Source organism: Ursus maritimus, unplaced genomic scaffold (genome assembly GCF_017311325.1).
Source record: "Ursus maritimus isolate PB19 unplaced genomic scaffold, ASM1731132v1 scaffold_4, whole genome shotgun sequence".
Lineage (NCBI taxonomy): Eukaryota > Metazoa > Chordata > Mammalia > Carnivora > Ursidae > Ursus > Ursus maritimus.
The window spans coordinates 82171137-82187172 of NW_024426552.1; the positions used below are offsets into that span (position 1 = coordinate 82171137).

The following is a 16036-nucleotide window of genomic DNA, read 5'->3' on the forward strand; positions in this document are numbered from 1 at the left end:
TATTCATTACTCTTGACTGGTAAAACAAAAGGCGAATGCACGTGCTGAAAAGGGGGGGGCAGGGGGAGCGCGTTCTGAGAAAGGCTACACAGTTTTGTTCTCGACCTTCTGCACCAGTACCTTTCCCCATGGGAATTTCCAAATACCTTCTGCCCGGTAGCGAAGGGCAAAACACAGAAGCCCCAGCTCTGAGCCCAAGCAAGGAGAAGATCCGCCCACCCACCAACCAATCTGAAGTCGTGTTGTGCACCTGCCCACTGCTTGAGCGACCTTTCCCCTCTGGCCCACTGCGTCCCCCTTTTACGACAGTTTTCCGACCTATTTGCGGCCGCTATCGCCGTATTTCCTTGGGCGCCTGTATCTGGGCCGTTTGTGTCTGCCGGTGGTGGCCGTGCCGCTGTTTGGTAGAGAGGAGTGGGAACTGGTGGCTGCGGCCTTTGGGCTGGTATGAACCGCGCTCTCGGTGGAGGCCGGGGAGCCAAGCCAGAGCCATGGTGAGTGCGGCCTTCTGGTCTCCTTAGCGATCTCGGGCCCAGACCGCAATCTCAAGTGGCGACCTCGGAGGAGGGGAGCCGAGGTTGTCTCCCCATTGCGACTCTGGGCTGGAGATGTAGGCCCCAGAGAGCCACACTCTCCAGGACACAAAGCTGTTGGCTCAACCCTCATACGTTCTCGTATGGCCATTCTGCAGGGTCTTCAGTCCCTGGTTCGTCGTCCCCGAGGCTCAGTGATTAGTGGAAACGCATTTGATTATACCTGCTCTTCCCCTGGTAAAGCCTCACAGTACCTTCTTTACTTTGCTGTATCCTCCCCCTTGGCTTTTGCCGACACATCTTTTCTCGATTCCTGAATATATTTGGGCCTCTGTAGAGTGACCGTGAGACGCCACAGTGCCGAAGGTGCTGTGAAAAGCTAGTCTTCTAGTTAAGCCCACGTTTACGGTTGAAACGTGTTGTCAAAATTCTATAGACTTTAAATAGTTCTTTCTCTAGCAGAAACTTTCATTGTTCTTGATTGAACAGTAATGTGGCTTTATTTGCCTGGAGGTGAAAGAGGTTTTCAAAGGGAGGGTAATCATCTTTTTGACTGTTGTAAATTAAGCAAATCCCCTCACTCTTATCTTTCACAGTAAAAATCCCATACCTTTTTACAGTGAATTGGAGATAAAAGTTGAAGTCCTTTTAAAGGATCATGGGCAGACTATTTTCTTCCTAAAGTTGCTTCTCCTTTGAAAGTAAAACTTGCAATGAGTTTGGGATGGGACAATGGGTACAATAGGGAAGGTTGAGAATTCGAGAAGTAAATTTTTTACTCTGCTTCCCTTTACCAGGCCAGTACAGTGGTAGCAGTTGGACTGACCATTGCTGCTGCAGGATTTGCAGGTTTGTTTATGGTTTGGGAGTGGAAGTGAAGTAGGGGAGGTTGGAGATTTTTTAATTATTCTGTTGCTTTTATTTTTAGGCCGTTATGTTTTGCAAGCCATGAAACACATGGAGCCTCAAGTAAAACAAGTTTTTCAGAGTCTACCAAAATCTGTAAGACTTGCTAAACATTTTTGCTAATTTCTATGCTGCCTGTGTATGAAGCTTAGAGTCACACTTGAAGAGGGTTAATTTCCAAACATCTGTGAAGTTCTAAGAGCTTGCTTTGGGCCCCTTGTCTTTCTTCCCACAAAGAGGGTTTAGAAGTTCTGAGCTTTGTAATGTTGTTACCCTAAAAAATCAAATGCTTTGTATGACAGAATTGGGGTATTAACACAATCGTATTATTAACACAATTCTAGTATCATGAAAGTTAATAGCACTTTATTGTTTAGATACTATTAACTTCAGCATCATTTGTCCAAATTCTTGCCTTCCCTTATCTGCTCTGCATGACAAACACAGATCTAGGGATCTGAAGTGATCCATTCTTAACTGTGTGGCCCTGGCATTGCCCTAGTAAGATTCTTGGGTAGCACTGGAGTTAATTAGGCTATAGAGTATGAGTGGATGTGATGTTTGGCTGTGACAGCTTGTTCAGTACTTATTTTTATTGTTGTGATTGAATGTGACACAAAAGGATGATGGTAAATTTTACCAATATGATCTCCGATTTACAAGTTCAGGGGACCTGGAAGCCTGATTTTCTGAATACATATCTTAAAGTCTTGTTTTAGTAGTTACCTTTACCCTCAAAATGCCCTTGAACCTGAAAAGATCTCCAAATCTTTTTCTTAAAGCACTGTTTTTCTAACATATAATCATATTCTTAGATCAAATTTTTTTAAATTATACTTTAAATACTTTGAGAGAGGGAGCACACAAGATGGGGTGGAGGGTCAGAGGGAGAAGCAGACTCCCCGCTGAGCGGGGAGCCTGATGCAGGGCTCCGTACTGGGCCTCGGGGATCATGACCTGAGCTGAAGGCAGATGCTTAACCAACTGAGCCACCCAGGCACCTCTTAGATCAAATTTTTATCTGTAACACAACTAACTTGGAATAATCTTTCCTTTATTCCCAGAAGAACTGGCTTTGAGGCACTGTTCTTTTATATTTTTAAGATAGTTTTTCTGGGGGGGAAAAATGGATGTTTAATGATCATTAAAATATTTGTTGCTACTCATAAAGCTAAAATGTCGTAAGTGTTGCAGTTAAGGTTCTCTGAAATGTCTTAACTTTTCTGTTAGGAAAATTTTCAACATTTTTTTAGCAATTTTCAGTTTATTTTAATCTATTTTTATGAATGCATTTCCTCTTTCAGGCCTTCAGTGGTGGCTATTATAGAGGTGGGTTTGAACCCAAAATGACAAAACGAGAAGCAGCATTAATACTAGGTGTAAGGTAAATAATTTCTAAATTTTTCTACAACTCTAGAGCTATGAACAAATGTAAAAAGACCTTTTATTAAGAGATATAGTAGTGTTACATACATTCTAAGATCTAAACACTCTGCAAAAGTCCAGTGAGAAGGCACACTAGCACATAAGCACTTTTTAATTCATTGAAAGATAGGCTTTTAAACCAACAATTGAAGTGCTCAGTGTTGTTCTCTGTAACACTTTTTGTAGTGATATTCTCCCTTCATTTCTAGATACTTAAACATGCTTTCCCTTTCAATAAATGGACTTTTATAATGATTATAAAGTTCAACTAATTTTTTAATATTTGAGACAGAGCACGTGCATGGGTTGGGGGGGAGGAGCAGAGGGAGAGGGAGAAGCAGACACCATGCTTAGCTCAGAGCCCAATGTGAGGCTCTGTCCTAGGACCCCAAGATCGTGACCTGAACCAAAATCAAGAGTCAGATGCTTAACCTACTGAGCCACCCGGGTGTGCCTCAACTAACTTTTTTAGAATGACTGATCTGGGGCACCTGGGTAGCTCAGTCGGTTAAGCATCTGACTGAGGCTTAGGTCCTGGGATCAAGCCCCATGTCAGGCTCCCGGCTCGGCGGGGAGTCTGCTTCTCCTCCTTCCTCTGCTCCTCCCCCTCACTCCCACTTGTGCTCTCTCTTGCTCTCAAACAAATTAAAATCTTAAAAAAAAAAAAAAATCTGTTTTCCTAAGGAGCTGTTTAGTTCTGATTCAGAAGATTCATCATCCTTGTATGTTAGAGGTTCCTAAACCACTTTCCATATTGTTGTGTTGACTGGACCCATTTCACGAGATCTTTAATTGGGCTTTATTACAATTTTTTGATGTGATCTAGAAGTAAACTACCTTTTTCTTTTTAAATTAGCCCTACTGCCAATAAAGGAAAAATAAGAGATGCTCATCGACGAATTATGCTTTTAAATCACCCAGACAAGGGTAAGTAGTCATTAAATTCTTCTTGTACATATTTTTCAGTGACTAATTGTTATTAGTGGAATAATTTCATATTTAATTCTTGGCTGTTTCAAGGGAGATGCCTAAATGTTTGTGTGAGCACTGTTGCCCAGGCTGGATCCATCCATTTTCCAGTATCTTCAAAGAATAAATCCTGAGTGAAAAATTTATAGAATAAGCTTATCTAGTAACTACTGTAATTTGAAAGTGATAAGCATTACCATTTTCAGATCTGCAATAGTGATAAAATGTGACTTCTAATCGAAATACTATCAATACTGCTGTTTTTGGTGGGGGAGGGGTCTATATTATGAAAAGAAATGCTAAGTTTCAGTTAAGGAAATTAAAAATTTTAATTTTTCTATCCATTTAGACCTTTGAACTAGAGGTTACCTAGTTAGAAACCTGTAAGATTTGTTTCTGATACATTTCTAAACAGAGTTGGCTGTGTTGAAAGCAAATAATTATGAGGAATACCAAAATATAGACCCCAAAATCCACATTCCACTGCTCAAAACAGGATAGGCCCTTCATTAAGAATGTTTTGAGTTTAAACAGGTCTGTGATTGTTTGGTATCTGACTGCAGTAGCCTCCTCTACAAAATTTAGCTTCTATTATTGGAAGGCTTCTGATTCATTAAGCGTAGTATGGAGCTTATAAAGGTGTATTTTCTTATTGGGATGTTGATGCTTGCAGCTCTGAGAACTACATTTTGAGAATCAGTGCTCCAGCGTAGGAGGAAAGCACCCCTAGGTAATTATCATGAAGGCACAATAAATAACAGGAAAAGAGAAAAACTGTGAGGACAGAAAAAGAGTACAAATCATAGTGGGGTCTTTCCAACAAAGCTCAGAAACCTCTGAGCACATGTTTTCAAAGTAACATAGTACAATAAATTCATGTTCATTTATGACTTGTAATCATCATAAATAGTAACTTATACTATTTCAAGGTCACATATGTGGGGGGTTTTTTAATCCTATTTCTATCAGTTTAAGGTTCCCCCCCCCCCACCACCAGCAAAAACAAGTTCATTTAGGAACCGCAGAGAATGGCATTCAGCACCCACAACTAAGGGGAAAACGATAGGCAAATCTCCAGTTTAAGTTTTTAAAGGTGCTGTTTTTGTGGAAATCTTAATATGAATTACTTTATTTCCCTTTGGTCAAATATGTTACATTTGGTTATCTGGTTGCTGTGTCAAAGTTATTTTAAAAAGTCAAAATACCGTTTTTGCTAATTCCACCTCTCAGATAAGCAATAGGGATCCCTGAAACAAGAGAATAGGTTTTCATCAAGCCCAAATTGAGAAGCCATATTATAACTATTCCTTTTTTCTTTCTTCCTATAGGAGGATCTCCTTATATAGCAGCCAAAATCAATGAAGCTAAAGATTTACTAGAAGGTCAAGCTAAAAAATGAAGTAAATGTGTGATGAATTTTAAGTTCTTGTTGGTTTATGTATACAAGTGCTAGCTTTTTATAATAAAATGCCTCAAAGTTACAAATTTTAAAAATGATTTAGCACAAACTAAACCAAAGCTTTGGTAGAAGTTTCTTCTTTGAATGTGAGGATTTTAATCAGATTATAGAATATTTTGAGATTTAGCATCAGTAATTATAGGTAGATACCACTTGAATAGAAATAGGCCACAATCTAATGGGATACTGAAAAATCGGTAATTAAAATACAATGTGGTATTACGATGGAATTTGCACAAGTTGTTATAGGAGGAAGTCATCTTACTGGGAGAAAGGCTGCTCAGAGTTGAGAAAACCAGCCCCACTGCTTGGAACCTTAAATTTTAAAAGTGAGTTTAGCCACAACTTTGACCTAAGAAATAACATCTAACTATATACACACATATATATAATTGACAGAATTTAGATTTCATACATTAGAAACTGTTGACAGTGTAAGATTTACAGTAGAGGTCTTGTTTTTAATCAAGAAGTATTTACACTGTATTGAACTAGCCAATGAAAGAAACTGAAAAGTTTATAAATTACTGGGTTTTTATGTAATAAGTTTTTGCATTTGTTATGACCAAGCTTAAAACACAGTTAGCAAAACTAAAAACTGAAATGCTCTCATTTATGGAAAATACTCAGCATGGACTATTGGAGAATTTATGAACTCATATTTAAATGACATGTATGGGTAAATGGCTAGTAGTCGAACATGAAATATAGAAGGATCTTAACCCAAGGATCTGTAAAAACACCTGAAGTAGAAGTCTGTGGCCACCAGCAGGAATATTATCATTAGCTCTAAGATGATAAATTATACTACCTATCATTTAAACTTTACATCATCCTAAAAGTTCTTATTAATGGAGAACACAAGACTTTCAAGGTCAATTAAGATCCAAATAGTGGTGGTGATCCTGTTTGGTGTTGGTATGTGTTTACCGACACTTCAGATTTGGATTATATCTGCTTTTTATTTTTCCACCATTTCCTTAAAATCTGATCAAGTCTACTTGTTATGATTTAGAATAGGAGAAAGCAGCAGCTTAAGGCAGCCGTGGGTTTTACGTAGGATAAATCTCTTTAGTTATTTCTGGGGAAAAGGGGTATGAAGGTACACTTGTTATTCAAAGTAGTAATGTGCTATGAAGTTACTGAGAACACTGAAATTCGCAAATACGGAATCATGTGTTCATAGGGGAAATAAAGGTTCCTCTGAACCTCTGGGTCATGTTTTTATCAACCAGTCAATATATAACCTTGTTTTATGTGTGTTTCTATTTAAAGACACCTTATGCTGTTGATTCATTAACGTTAAGTTTGCAGCCAACACTAACTCCTGTCGTTACAGCACAGCCTTCTTGTGTTCAGGAGCATTAGGCAGCATTTCACTAGGCTTGAGGGTCATCTTAAACAGGAAAATCACCAAGAAGCACAAAAATGTGAAAAACTTAGCATTAACTGGACCACAGAAGGGACGTTTACAGTATGGTAACTGAAACAAGGCAAGCATCACTTTGGGCACTGGGTGATTTAAATTTTTCACCACTCTGCATGTCCATGAACGAGCAGGAAGTACCTTGAGTATTGATTTTGGGGTTACAAATAAATTTTAGCAAGTAGGTGAATTTGCAAACAAGGAATCTGCTAATAATGAGGATCAACTATTTTTACTAACATTTTGTTTCAGTCTTTTGGACTAACCAAAAGTTTCCTTAAGAGATATTATCAATTAAAACTTAAAAGCAAATTTTTGAAGGACAAATAGGAAATATGAGCTAATATGCCCAGAGACAATCAAGCACTGACCCTAAAAGAGAAAACTTTGTGTAGTGGGTATACTTTCAAGTGTTTAATGCAAATGGCACACCTGTTTTAAGGTGACTATTAAGACAATGAAAAATGCTTTAAAATGACACTAAGGAGCACAACAGAGCACGTTTTTCTTTCATAGTAATCAGTTTTATTTCCTCTAGGCTTACCGTTTAAGAATCCACATTTCATTGTAGATTATGAACCAGACCTACCATTTTTCTTGGGAAAAAGTCACCTGTGTGAGGGCTCCAGATCATAGTGGGTAACTGGTAACAAGTGTATGAGCGCCTTCCATCTTTTAATGTTTAACAAAATACTTGATGTGTAATGTTACCATTTCTTGACTACTCACAGTGTACTAGCATTGTGCTAAGTATTTAAGTATGTTTTACAAGTACAGAAACAACAGTGAAGTTAAGTAATGCCCAAAACAGTATTCTGGGTGAGCAGGCTAATCTTTCTCAAACTTAAAGTCCATGATGTTAACCTGCACTGATACCTGTCACAAATTTGATAACCAGGGATGTTTTCCTTGGTGGTAATGAAATTTGAGTGAGAGTTGTCATTACACCTTTAGTGTGGGGCCTTTTTATCAGCAGGTACTCAGACTTCTTTCTTCTTCAAGGGGGAGGAAGGTATGCATGAACACTGAGATAGGAGGTGCAGGTTTCGAGTCAAACTTGGGCAGTAATAGCCAGGCACTTACTTTGTGCCAGTGTACTCTGAGTACACTACCTACATGGTTAACGCCTCCCCATCTGTTTAAAAAAGAAAAAAAAAGTGAGGGTTCCTCCACATTTTATGGGTAGGGAAACAAAAAAAGCAAATTACTTCAGAGGTTACACAGCTAATGAAACTGTAAGCAAGCCCTGGGGGATCTTCTCCAATTTCCTGTGTTCATTTGTAACATGGTTCTCTATTAGTCCTGAATAGGTAGGTTATGGGGAATTCCTATGCACAGCCTTAATGTTACATCTGGCATACCACAGATTTAGTTCCCCTACTTTGTCCCTTCCATTCTGACTTCACTGCCTCTGGGTTGACATTACTATGAGACCTATGCTGCTTTGTGAAAACTGCTTTGCTGGTGATAAAAGTGGGCTATAATGAGTGGTCCTAGAAGTTAAATCTTTTCCCACTCTTAGAATTTTAGGAAAATTCGCTTGCCTTCAAGTATTTTCCAAATGATGGGAATACCTATGGAAGCATTAAAAAAAAAAAAAAAAAGTCTAGTGATACAAATCAGTATCCCAGAACACCCAAACCACTGAAGAAACAATTGAGAACTTGCATGAAAACAGGTGGAATACTCATATATTCTAATTCTAGAAGCTTGATTATAAGGTTTTCTCTGCTGACCTTAATTTATAACAAAAGCAAAAAGGGTGAAAGGCAGCTAGAAAACCACTAATCGGAAAATATTAGTTAACTAACATCTTAACACAAGTAAAACCCTAAGCATGTTGAACTGTGCCACACTAAAAAGCTATATTCAGCATATTGAAAATGTATGCCCTACCTTAAAACCTTGCATCAGAAATAATTCTTTAAAAAATTCACTCAGGCAGAATGCTTCATAAAGAGTTGACAAGTCAAGTTTTAAGTTTCCACACTTCTGGCTAGAATACAGAATTGTTTCAACGTGAACAATAGGATAGAAAAAAATTAAAATTTGAGGTAAAGTACAAAAACACTATTTAAAATGCTAGAGTGGGTTTTGGTTATTAAAAGAATCCTGAATTGGTCCACAGTCCAGTGTTAAGGTATAAACTGGAATATGTTAGCACTTGCTGTTACTTTAGTACAGTTACAATTAACAGAATTTCAAACATAATGTTTACATTCTTCTTTACAACCCGAAAACGGCAGGTTGAAAAATTTCATTGGACTAAAGTAATTTTACTATCAAAGTCAAAAGGAGCTCAGTTGGTTAATATCCTTTAACTTAAAAGGTTAATGCTATGATAGCTTCTTAATGATTTTACAGCATTGAAGCAGATCATTTTAACCTTGAGTACTAGGAAACTTAAATGACCTAAGCTCTACTTTGTGATTTTGGAACTGTTCTGGGTAGTGTGCCTCCTTACAGCTAACTCTTGCCTTAGCAACAGGATATAGGAAGAGCTTCTATCCAGGGGCCCCTGGGTGGCTCAGTTAGGCATCCGACTCTTGGCTTCAGCTCAAGTCATGATCTCATGGGTTGTGGGTCAAACCCCATGCTCAGCAGGGAGTCTGGTTAAAGATTCTCTCCGTCTCACCCCCCCCTCAGATAAATAAATCTTTAAAAAAAAAAAAAAGAGCGAGCGAGCTTCTACCCAATGTTACCAATTATTCCTGACCCAATGACAAGGTCCACGGTCTAGTGTGAAGGTATAATCTGGAATATGTTAGCACTTGCTGTTACTTTAGTACAGTTAAAATTCATGGAATTTCAAACGTGTTTACATTCTTCTTTACAACCAGAAAAATGAAACTCAACCAGGCTGAGACGTAAGCTCCAGGCAACATGACAAATTGGTTTATCTACAAAAACGATGGGAAATTTTTTGTAATAGTCCCCAACCCCCAAATAAAAAAATCAGTAGCTGCTTTTGACAGTCCAAGTAAAAGAGGTACAAAATATCCCTGTAATTTCACCCCAAGAAAAACATACCAGTCACTGAAACACAAATTTAAGAAGCTATTCACTAGGGGTGCCTGGGTGGCTCAGTCGTTAGGCATCTGCCTTTGGCTCAGGGCATGATCCCGACATTCTGGGATGGAGCCCCACATCAGGCTCCTCTGCTGGGAATCCGCTTCTTCCTCTCCCACTCCCCCTGCTTGTGTTCCCTCTCTCGGTGGCTGTCTGTCAAATAAATAAAATCTTAAAAAAAAAAACAGCAACTATTCACTAGTGGGACTTTAAGACTGTCAGTGAAAAATAATCTTGCCCTTTTTTTCTGTCTTTAGATTGCATACAGCATAGCTGGAAATGTCTGGGTTAGGTACACTGAAACTCCCAATTCTGTACACCTATACCTATAATTTTCAAATTATCAAAGGAAGAAAGCAGCAAGCCAAATGGACTGATAGAAATCCTCTTATGAAGACTATAGCCTGCATTATAGCCTATATCTTATTTGAGTACTTGAAGTAGTAATATAGAAGGTACAGATGATTCTGAATCTAAAGGAATCTGATAATAAACCCTTCTTACAAAATTAATATATTTCCTTATTTACATCCCTCATGGAGAAAAATCATAAGGGATTTTCTGGATGATTAGGCTCTTGCTTGGATTCTAGAGTAAATGATCATACTTAAAAATGTACTTAGGTTGAGCCATAGGAAACTGCCACTTTTGTGGGTCAGAAATGGTCAACTATTGGCAATTTCATATGACTCAACGTAACTGACCTATTTTCAGTCAACAGTTGAGTGCAACTTCAAATTAATACCACTTGCCAAAGTTTAACTATTACAGACTGTGATTGTTGCTTTATTGCAGATCCTGAAATAAAACCCAAATGTTATCAAAGGTGGTAACTACTATCAAGAACACTTCTAATAAAGAAAAATTTTTAAAAAGTCATCAAATTCACTATACCAGATATCCTCATAAAAGATATTGGGGATCCAAACCATAACAGAAAAGGTAGGAAACTGAGTGAGGATTCTCACCAAACATCTTTCAGCCTTTTGGAATTTTGTCAAACACACAGATCCGGTTCAAATAAAGTTCCTTGAGGCTTTCTAGAAGGAAATCCAAGTGTAGTTTCCTTTACCCTCATTCCAATAACCACCACCCAACACAGGACTTACTGCAGTATAGCTGATTTTCCATTTCCAAGACTAAGCTTACTGTAGGCACAGCCTATGAGAAAACTAGACTGGTTTCAACCTCAAAAAAGTGCAATCTGTGTGAAGACAAATGGTACAATTTCCCAGTCTAACTGCAACATTCAGTTTATATGCCAACTCTGCAGAGACCCTTATCAAGTTACACATTCGACTCACAGAAAACAATACCTACAAAAAACACCTGTGACTTAGCATGAAGGTGATGGATCCCAGCTACAAAAGAATGGCTGACATGGAGACCTGGAAAAAAATACCAACTACCTCTTCCTCACTAGCTTAGTGTTATCTGTCCTTAGGTTACTTTACTTGACTACATATACCCGCATTTTTTTTTTTTTTTTGGCAAAATCATTTAAGTGACCTCCCTCTGCCTGGTTCTAAGAATGCCTGTTAGGTTTTCATGAACTCACCAGTTTCATGTGCTGCTTCTCAATTCTACATTAAAATAAACAACTACTTAAAAATTGGTGTAGCCCTACTATAATTATACCAATAGTGACTGAGCTATCAATAAAGACCCATTTACACCATTCCGCAAAAGTTTTAGGGCCACTGAAGGCTTTAAAAAGGTGATGCCAGGGGTGCCTGGCTGGCTCAGTCAGAACATGTGACTCGATCTCAGAGTTGAGAGTGAGTCTATACATTGGGTACAGACACTACTTAAAAATAAAATCTATAAAAATAAATACTAAGCTTCCCAAGATTTCAGGAAAAGATTATTTTTGCCCCCATGTAATCTTAATAAGCTTCCTTGTGTGATTTCACATAAGTACACTGAAACAATGTGAAGGCTGCACAAGACCTTTCTTTCTTTTTTCTTTCTTTTTTTTTGCTTGAGTGTCTTTCAGCATGTCCTAACTTACCATTAAGTTTTCCCACAGCAACATCTTATCTAACTGGTGTGGTAGTAGCCAAAAAAGATGCACCCCTCTCAAAACAATTTGGAAGGCTACCTGAATCAACATGGTTACTACCTTTGGGGAGTGGGCCTTTTAACTTCTAAATCAGAGTATATTGTATTTACCCCAACAAAAGTCTATTATGGGGGTGTCTGGGTGCTCAGTTAAGCATCTGACTCAATTTCAGCTGAAGATTATGAGATCAAACCATTAGGCTCTGTGCTGTGTGAAGCCTGCTTAAGATTCTCTCTTCCATTCTCTCTCTGCTCCACCCTCCCCCCCTTCTCTCTCTCTCTCAAGGAAAAAAAAAAAAAAAGGCCTTATGGTTCTACAATACACAAGGCATTAGGTTTAGTCACTTGTAAATAATGAAACCTTGATATTTATTTCCAAGAATATGGTTATTCATATGCTTGCACTATTAAGATGGTTTTATGTTACTTTCTCAATGAAACAATCTTTATGGAAGAAGGATCTTAGTGAATCTATTCTACATGAAAGAAAACGAAAAATCATTTTTTATTTATACCGTATTTACCAATTTGGGAATTAATGAAAATTCTCATACCTTGTAATTAATCTGTAACCCTGTTACTGAAGAGAGCAAAGAAAAAAATGCCAACAATTTTACATCTTTCTAACCTTTGATGGTTAAAAAAGATGTTTGTGGGTTAAGTTTTTAAAAATCTGGGTATGAAATTATTTGATACTTAAAATACAAGGATTGCCCTCTTCATACCACATCTTACTTATAAATTCTGTTACTAGGGTTTTAGGAAAAAGCATTTAATACCATCACATCTTAACTTCAGTGGTAATAAATTTGAGGTCTGGGGTTATATGGACACCTGACAAATATTACATTTTTAGCAGTACCTTGAATTGTCTTTCAGTCATTATAAATTAACTAAAATCACTTAACAGTTTTATGCACATAAAAAACACTTTTCAAACACCAAATGACAAAGGGCTGTCTTTCTTGTTCAGTGGTCTATGTGCTTCTATTGGGGGGAGGCAGGGAACCTCCAGTAAATCCACATTTGATATGACCTCACATATATCTGCATAATTATTTTATCACTGTTACTTTGAACACTTAATGCGAAATCTTTATCTTCCTAAAATTAAGCCATGTGGCTAAAGTACATACAAAAGAATACAATCATTAATGACAACCTTCAAAATTATTTCCTTGAGAATCAAAAACCAAGTTAATGGTCTATTTCTTATTTAAAAATTGCTCACCATACTTCTTTATAAAAATAATTCTCAAAGGCCAAAGCAAAATTCTGGATTTTACCCCATTGCCTTCCAAAAGTTGCCTTTGATATAAAGACTTTACTAGTATCAAATGTATGATCAATTCCCTAAGCCAATCTAGTCTAACAGACTAAATTTTAAGTGCTAAGGTTTCAGAGGATTCATTACAAAATGATTAACCAATTAATATTTTAATACTATTTATGAGCAAATATAAATGCTTTTTAAAAAGCAATCAAGTTAACTATTCTAGGCCTATTACTAGCTCCAACTACTTTGCTACAATTGGTATAAAAAGTAGAAAGTTAAAAATCAGCAAATGGAAGATCAAAGTTTATTTACTACCTGCATACAAAAACATATTGCACATCAAACAACCAAAATCAAAAAAAAAAAAGAAAAGAAAAAAAAAGAAAAAAGAAAAAAGGAAAGAGATTCTACTGAAGACTACATGTACTTTTATACAGAATAAACCTCCTGGAAATTGATCTTTTCAGTAGTTCAGGTTATGTCTGAAATGGACATGACTAATTCAGCTTAGTGTTTTAACTAAAGCTATGTTTGATTTTTAAATACTGTACACTTTAATAAATAAACCAAACAAAGCCTCAATGTAGAACAGTCACTGCCAATATCACCCAGTGTCCCTGCAGATGAGAGTTTAACAAAATGTATTCCAGTGGTCTGCAGATTTTCCTCTACATACAGCATTTAAAAAACACATTAAAACAGACCAGTTTCCAGACTAAACTAATGGAGAAATTACAATTCAGTGCAAAATATTTTAGACTGCATTTCATTCTAGTTTTCCTCAGGTGAAGAAGTGGTTGCATATTATTAAAAATGTAACAAAAGCAGCTAATGCTTTTCATAAAGAATATTACGTTAGGGATCCCACCCCACCCACCTCCCCCCATCTCTGCCATATTTTGAAAACAAAATAACATTTCCTATAGCCAGCAACTTTTTTTAATGTTACATATACTATTCTCAAGGCACATCTGATGATATATTTTATAACACAGTAGGTGTCAAAGTATGTTTAACATATGGTTTCTTCAGGATCCCTCCCCTTTCTGAATTCCAAATGGAGGAACTGAAAGTGCGATGTAAAGACTGGCGATCCATATTCTATCTTTGGCAAGCTTGTACAAGCACTATTGTAAAATGTAAAAGAACTGTAAACTAGGAACTTCTTCAGTTTATGAAACACCATTCAGGACTGCTGCTTCTTGAGTGTTTTCTTCTTTTAAGGTATTAATCTTTTCTTCTCCTGGAGTACGCTGTAGCTTAGAAATTTCATCGCCAGAAGCACTAGTTGGGCCATTTATTGCCTTTTCTGAAGGACCATGCTCTTCAATCACATCTTTTGCCTGCCAAAGGGAGACAACTTTTTCAACTTCTTTATAAATGAAATCTACAGCTGAGGAGGAAAACAGCTATATAAACATTAATTAGCTAATAAATCATTTTAGTTTTATAACCACATTGGATCAAAGAATTAAAATGTTCTTAAGTTTTCAAAGCATATACCAATGTACTCCACCTCTATTGGTCTTTCAAATCTATCTCTAGTACCTAGCAGTGCTATATCACATTAGAATCTGAAAACTTGAACCTAATTTTAACCACTGGAAAGATCACCATGTAAAAGATACAAAGTTAACACCCCAAGCAAATAAACACCTAATTTACTCACCTTTTTTTTTGAAACTCATTTACATTTCAAATCCCTTAAAGCATTTAAAGAATTGAAACTTAAAGGTCTACATCCATCACTTAGAAGAGGTATATAGCCTACTGCTCCCCAAATTAAGCCAACAATCTCCATGCCCAATATCTTTGGGCAGACTGAATTTTACAAATGCTATTTGGAATTCTAAATGAAAAGTATTCCAGGCTCAAGCATGCATATCTTCAATTACCTGGTGCCAAGAACAAAATCAAGAGTAGTCTTTAAAATATTATTTGTCTAGTTGGGGAAACAAGTGATCGATCATACAGTAAGTTAAGAAGTAAAAATAAAGCTAAACCATACCAAAACAGAAAAAAACAAAAAACAAAAAAAACAAAACAAAACAAAACCAAAAAAAAAAAAAAAACCCAAAAAACAAAAACAACAAAACCTACAGGTTAAATTCTCCTTACCATTTCTTTCTTGTTTTTAGCCAAAGTTTCCCTTGGGAGGTTTCTTTGTCTGCTCTGAGACTCAGCTCTAGAAATATAATCTGCAACTGTGACTGTTGAAGATGAGAAAAAAATTACAGGTGTTGAAAAAAATATTTCTAAAGTTTAATTATGGATAAAGAGTAATTTTACTTTTAAAATAAACTGATGGTAGGTAACCCAATTTCAAAATTTTAAGCTGGGTACCACCTCCAACCAAAAACAAAACTTGAAAAATGTGCCTGTGATTTAGTGCGGACAATACAAATTCCAAGCTGGAGATCCAAGGAAGCCTAGATTTAAGTCTGCTTTCACAGGAATCCAGCCACTGCTTCTGACTGACTATAGTTGTGGGATAAAGTCTGATACAGAAATCCACAACTAAGAATAGGAAATGCAGGATTCTAAGCCCAGTGTTTGCAACTCTCTGGGGAAAAAACGGGGCATATTTGGTGCAAATCACGGTGTGCTATATATACTTCAATATGAAAATTTCATCAGATATAGAAGATTTACTCAAATATTTGTTTTTGTCGTTCTTTTTTTCTCTTTTTAAGCGCAAATAAGATATCCAAGTGTGGTATTTTATGGTTCCTTTTTCACAAACCATTCTGACTGGTCTAAAATAAAAAACTACAAGCCAACTAAAGATGGCAGAACACCACCCTAAAAATGTGGACAATGATACGGTGGGAAAAGGGCCACCACTAATCCAGTAACCACCTCTTCCCCGCTTTGACAATCTTTTAAGGGACTGATTGAAGTGTATGTGTGTT

At 37.0% G+C, this 16036-nt stretch overlaps 2 protein-coding genes across 6 annotated transcripts in view; one reads left to right on the plus strand and one right to left on the minus strand.

Moving 5' to 3' along the window:
* The first annotated feature begins 323 nt into the window (after positions 1–323).
* On the plus strand, positions 324–5311 carry DNAJC19 (DnaJ heat shock protein family (Hsp40) member C19). 2 transcript variants are annotated; one of them, XM_040621560.1, is made up of 7 exons: positions 324–494; positions 692–770; positions 1331–1382; positions 1462–1535; positions 2744–2823; positions 3721–3791; positions 5162–5311. In XM_040621560.1, exons 4-7 carry the CDS (start codon positions 1482–1484, stop codon positions 5230–5232), a joined length of 276 nt encoding a protein of 91 aa, XP_040477494.1. In that variant the 5' UTR covers positions 324–494; positions 692–770; positions 1331–1382; positions 1462–1481; the 3' UTR covers positions 5233–5311. The 2 variants fall into 2 exon arrangements, with proteins under 2 accessions (XP_040477494.1, XP_008703507.2); XM_008705285.2 differs by lacking the exon at positions 692–770 and having other exon boundaries at positions 325–494.
* Positions 5312–14049: 8738 nt separating this feature from the next.
* FXR1 (FMR1 autosomal homolog 1) overlaps positions 14050–16036 on the minus strand; it is a 59196-nt gene continuing 57209 nt past the window's right edge. For 3 of the 4 annotated variants that reach the window (XM_008705291.2, XM_040621559.1, XM_008705290.2), the window contains 2 exons: positions 15243–15334; positions 14050–14467 (listed from right to left, as the gene is read on the minus strand). In XM_008705291.2, the coding sequence (XP_008703513.2) occupies positions 14297–14467; positions 15243–15334 (263 nt within the window). In that variant the 3' untranslated portion in view covers positions 14050–14296. The remainder of the gene's footprint in view (positions 14468–15242; positions 15335–16036) is intronic. The other variant, XM_040621558.1, reaches the window with a different exon arrangement.

Bases quoted from the DNA above. Each gene is read 5' to 3' on its own strand.
- DNAJC19 (XM_008705285.2), top strand. The intron at 1,536-2,743 runs GTAAGACTTGCT...TTCCTCTTTCAG, and splicing joins TTCAGAGTCTACCAAAATCT to GCCTTCAGTGGTGGCTATTA. The intron at 2,824-3,720 runs GTAAATAATTTC...TTTTTAAATTAG, and splicing joins GCATTAATACTAGGTGTAAG to CCCTACTGCCAATAAAGGAA.